The sequence below is a fragment of the Miscanthus floridulus genome, chromosome 7 (genome assembly GCF_019320115.1).
Source record: "Miscanthus floridulus cultivar M001 chromosome 7, ASM1932011v1, whole genome shotgun sequence".
In the NCBI taxonomy this organism is placed as follows: Eukaryota; Viridiplantae; Streptophyta; class Magnoliopsida; order Poales; family Poaceae; genus Miscanthus; species Miscanthus floridulus.
The window spans coordinates 20,972,135-20,977,796 of NC_089586.1; the positions used below are offsets into that span (position 1 = coordinate 20,972,135).

At 43.2% G+C, this 5,662-nt stretch overlaps 1 protein-coding gene across 1 annotated transcript; it reads left to right on the top strand.

Moving 5' to 3' along the window:
• The first annotated feature begins 536 nt into the window (after nt 1–536).
• On the top strand, nt 537–4,582 carry LOC136466693 (phosphoglycerate kinase, cytosolic-like). Its single transcript, XM_066465185.1, has 7 exons — nt 537–684; nt 825–1,028; nt 2,607–2,684; nt 2,767–3,027; nt 3,369–3,686; nt 3,930–4,088; nt 4,165–4,582. The coding sequence occupies exons 2-7, from the start codon at nt 834–836 to the stop codon at nt 4,360–4,362; spliced, it is 1,209 nt and encodes a 402-aa protein (XP_066321282.1). The 5' UTR covers nt 537–684; nt 825–833; the 3' UTR covers nt 4,363–4,582.
• Nucleotides 4,583–5,662: the final 1,080 nt, after the last annotated feature.

Here is a 5,662-nt window from a genome sequence, read left to right on the forward strand (position 1 = left end):
TTACTTTTACCGTGAGGTTGGTCAATGTTTCTACGTCTGGAGCGCTCGGCCGTATCTCGTCTTCGGGATACCAAGGGCGCGCCTCAGCAGCCTCACAAACACAGATGGCCCGGTCGATCGCTACCGCCGCCGGCAAACAGTGCAGCGAAGAGAGGAAACGTGGCTGCCGATGCTCGACGGCGCTATCTCGTTGAGGCTCAGGGATACAATGATGCCCCAGCGCTGGAAGAAAGCTGCAACCAGTTTGCGCGAAAACAATGGTCCGGGCCGCTGGAGGCCAAGAGCCCACGAGACCGACCACGATCCATAGCAGTCCACCATCTCCATCTGGTGTTGCCTTTCAAGTTTCCACGCATCGGTCTCCCTTCCAGAACCTCCCACCCCACCTCAAGCCGCCTCCCATTCCAAAACCATCGAATCCGCGCCGTCCATCCGCAATCCGCGGGCCCAGAAAACCCGCAGGCGCCGCTCTTACCCAAGCCACGCCGGCTCTCCCACCGCCATCTCGGTCCCACAAAGCACGGCCCCGCATGTCAGCCGAATATTCCGCTGCCACCCCGCCGTCTATAAAGAAAACAGACCGCACATTCGATCGCCTCGCCCAAAGCTCACCTCATCGCATCCCACCACCACCGAGCACCGATCTCGTCGTCCGCCGATTCGATCCGGTTCTTCCAACCCGCGGTGAGTCGCCCTCTCCCCCTCCTGTGGCGCCGGCCGGATCCGTCGCCGTCTGGTTCCGTGTGCTGTCGTCGTCGTCGTCTGAGTCTGACTGACCCTCCCCTCTCCCGCGGCGTCGGGTCTGGTGGTGGTGGTGCGTGCAGGGGCGTGATATGGCGACCAAGAGGAGCGTCGGCACACTCGGCGAGGCGGATCTGAAGGGGAAGAAGGTGTTCGTGCGCGCTGACCTCAACGTCCCGCTCGACGACGCCCAGAAGATCACCGATGACACCCGCATCCGCGCCTCCGTCCCCACCATCAAGTTCCTCCTCGAGAAGGGCGCCAAGGTCATCCTCGCCAGCCACCTGGTGAGTCATCCCACCTCCCCCGCCCCCGTGTCATAGTCCGTACTGCCAGTCGCGAGGATTGGCCTCGCGCGATGTGGTTCTGCGTCGTCACAGTGCCAGGATTTTGAGTCAATTTGAATCTAATTCATTGTTTTGACTCAATGCTGTTGTGCCAATGATATGGCAGTAGTGATTAGCAGCTCTTTCTAGATGCGGATGTGCCATAATTTTGTGCCAAAGGCGACCGTTTTGACTCAATGCTGTTGTGCCAATGATATGGCAGTAGTGATTAGCAGCTCTTTCTAGATGCGGATGTGCCATATTTTTGTGCCAAAGACGACCCAGTTTTAGTTTTAGATCTGTAGTTTGTAATACTGGTTTGCACGGCTGCAACTCTTGGCTGATTAACCGACTAACTGTAGTTAATTTACTGCTAGACAGTTCTTAGCTGTTGCAGCTCAATGTGATCGATGAGCATGCAAGCCGTGCCAACCTTTTGCTGATAGTTGGTATTGAGATTACTTCTTAGTGACGTTCTGTGATTCTGTGCCTGGTCATTATTCTTGCTTATGACCTTTCCAACAGTGAACAGTCCAGTCCAGCAGTTCCAGTAATAGTATGCCATATATATTAAAGGATCAGCATGATTCAACATGGATTCTGGCGACATCATTCTGATTACCCATCAGCATGATTCAACATTAAGTTTGCCTGTCTATATATTTATGAATTAACAAGATTTTTTTTGAAAAGGTTTGAATTAACAAGATGGAGAGTTGACCTTTAGGATTGTACATTATAAAAATAAGTAGATTTTTTGGTACTGGTGAAGTACATGGGGGTATTTGTCTTCGCTATTGCTTTCAGCTGACCAATGAAAGTTCTTTTTTCTATGGTTGATGGCTGAATGCTGGTTTAAGCCAAAATGTTCCCTTTGGCTTCTATATAAAGTTATAAATTAGTTGGAAGTTGGTCAAACCTGTCTACAACGACATTCAATTCGGGCTATCATTATCATTTCCCAATTCAATCCTGTCCTGTGCTGCAACTAGCATTTCATTTTGTTTGACAGTATGAAAATAATAGCATTTTTTCCATGATATGAAATGATAGTATATCTAGAAACTGAAAGCTGATGCTCAGAAAGAACATATTTATGAGAGATCTTGTTTGTACCCCTTGGCAATTGGCATTTTACACCATGATAACTAGCTAAGTGTACTGTTTTGGGAAATGTCCAAACTAAAGCAGTTATATTGTAAAGGCATTATTATTTTGCTTCTAACTGATTCTCTGTGGTTGCTTAACCCGTACTTATTTTCTTGTACCCCTTGGAAATTGGCATTTTGCACCACGATAATTTATAGCTAAGTCTACTGTTTTTAGAAATATCCAAACTAAAGCAGTTATATTGTAAAGGTATTATTATTTTGCTTCTGACTGATTTTCTGTGGTTGCTTAACCTGTATGTGTTTTGTGAATCAATCTTTGTGGTTATTATCTGTAACACATCAACCTTTTTTGGGTTTGAATGTAGCAACAATAACTAATTCCACCTTTTCTTTTTGTAATAATGTAATTTGTTGATGCCATTTCCAGGGTCGTCCAAAAGGTGTCACCCCAAAGTACAGCTTGAAGCCTCTTGTTCCACGCTTGTCTGAGCTCCTTGGAGTTGAAGTATGCTAAGATTTGACATTAGCTTATCTTGATATCTGCTATGTTTTAGTTATTCTAAGCGTTAGAATATGTGCATAAATAGGTTGTGATGGCCAATGATTGCATTGGTGAGGAAGTTGAGAAGTTGGCTGCTGCTTTGCCAGAAGGTGGAGTTCTGCTCCTAGAGAATGTTAGATTCTACAAGGAGGAAGAGAAGAACGAGCCCGAGTTTGCTAAGAAGCTAGCATCTGTTGCTGACCTTTATGTCAATGATGCTTTTGGCACGGCACACAGAGCTCATGCTTCAACCGAAGGAGTTACCAAGTATTTGAAGCCTGCCGTTGCTGGCTTCCTCATGCAGAAGGTAATAAAAGGTTACCCCTGCTCATGATCTTTTAAGTATATTTAGGTCCCGATGAGTGGTCCTGTTGAGTAGGATGGGGTAAAATGGCTGTATGTTTTATCTATCATTGTTTGTTCCATGCATTCCTTTGTGGTTTCAAATCGTTCAATTTAACCTGGTAGATCATCTATACGTAGTTTCAAAGGGAAAAAAATCTTAGGATTAAATGGATCCTCTCTGCATTTATAACGGGTAAATTTTATGTTATACCTTTCAAAAGGGAAAAATAATTTTTTTTAAGAATTCAGTTTTTCATAAAGAAGAAAAAGGAAAGGTTTGACAAATGACTTCAATTATCCCAGGAACTTGACTATCTTGTTGGAGCTGTTGCCAACCCAAAGAAGCCTTTTGCTGCCATTGTTGGTGGATCCAAGGTCTCAACTAAGATTGGGGTCATTGAGTCTCTGCTGGCGAAGGTTGATATCCTCATCCTTGGTGGTGGTATGATCTACACATTTTACAAGGCCCAGGGATATTCTGTTGGAAAATCTCTTGTGGAAGAAGATAAACTTGATCTTGCAACTTCCCTTATTGAGAAGGCGAAGGCAAAGGGGGTTTCTCTTTTGCTTCCCACTGATATTGTAGTAGCGGACAAGTTTGCAGCTGATGCTGAGAGCAAGGTTAGTTTGTTTACACATAAACACCCCAGATGGTACTTCAGAATTCTATCTTTTTTTGATAAATTGTGAAAGCTATTCAGTACTAATTCTACAGCTTACATGTTCAACAAGGTATAATTACACATGAATAGTACAGTGTTACTGTGATGTGGCATGTTAATTTGTATGATAGTAATTTCATAGTGCAGCACTGGAAACAAATTTGTCATGCTATCTTGATGCTTACTCGAATGACTTTTACAGATTGTTCCTGCAACTGCTATCCCTGATGATTGGATGGGTCTTGATGTTGGCCCTGATGCCACCAAAACATTCAATGAAGCATTGGGCACCACCCAGACTGTTATTTGGAACGGGCCCATGGGAGTGTTTGAGTTTGAGAAGTTTGCAGCTGGCACTGAGGTTAATATAATCTTGCAATCAATCAATCAATCTGTGTTTGTCATGTCCATTTTTTTTATTACTTTTATTTCTTCAGGCAATTGCCAAGAAGCTGGCTGAGCTTACAACCACAAAGGGTGTCACCACCATCATCGGTGGTGGTGATTCTGTTGCTGCTGTTGAGAAGGCTGGGCTGGCTGACAAGATGAGCCACATTTCGACCGGCGGTGGTGCAAGCTTGGAGCTCTTGGAAGGAAAGACTCTACCAGGTGTCCTTGCCCTCGATGACGCCTAAGCTACTCAGTTCTGCGCTTGTGTGCCATTTTGTTCCAGACCTTGGTGTAACACTGCAAAGTTATGGCTTATATGGCCTTGGGATAGGCTTGCCATCGAGTTTTGTTAGATGAGTCGTGAATAAGCTTTTACTTCCTCGCTGCTGTGAGTGAAGTGACTGGAATTCGGAAATTTGGAACTAACAAACTCCCATGAATTTGTATAATATGTTTTGTTCGACAGTTTGCATCTCTTCGCTGTGATTCTGATGTGTTTTGTTCTGACAGTTTGCATCCCTGTGTTGCCGTTTCTATTCGTTCATGCTACCTGTACCGCCAGATGAATTGGCAATAAGGTTTTCTAATTTAGTTAGTTAAACTGTCTTCTTTCAGTGTTCTGGAGTGTTAACTAATGGCAGCCTTTCCACATAAAACTTGCTTCCCGAGTTTGATGGGGTTGGTGCACTATTTTATTTATTTATTAATTCATTATTACTTAAATTTGGTTCCGTTTTTCCATTTCTATTTGGAAAGTGCATATTGTCATTGAGCTTTAGGGTGTGTTTGGTATTTTTCTGCTGAATCAGAACGATTTTGTCGAACTGTTTGGCTAGCTCGTTGGATTCTTGAAACTGAACTTCAATTAGGAGAAACTAGGTAAACTAGGTTTTAGGTGTTTCTCTGGACCTAGACTCTTGAAATTAAAATTTAAGTCAGGAGAAATCAGGTAACTATCATGAGAAACCAATGGGTTCTTGAAACTAGAATTTGATTAGAAACTAATTTAAGTAGAAACTAGGTAACTAAAACTTGAATTAGGAGACACCAAGTTTTAGGTGTTTCTTTGGACTAGTAAAAAACAAGAAGTTTTAGGTGTTTCTTTGGACTAGTAAAAAAACAAGAATCGGTTTTAACTTATTTTCCCCAGAAACGTTTCTATCTTTATAGTTTCTATCTTTGTACCGTTTAACAGCGATCATAGTGATTCTACTGGGAATATGAAATGTTTCTCATTGCGGAAGACACCTTAGTTTACTTCTTTATTCTCTGTTTTTTCTAAACAAATAAGGCTATAATAATAAAATAAAAAGAAGGAATCTAGACTCGACAATACAACATAGCAGCAACAACAACCTAAACGGTTGAGCAACAGCACAAAACAACTATAAGCATGATTATCTATTGCCATCTGTTAGATTGAGACCTCAACACGCTGCACAGTATGACTCGCTATCGCTCATCTCTCTATATCATTGCTTCACCCCAGCCAAAGAGGTATACAACAACTGATGTGCATCACACTACCGCTTGTTGACTACCATG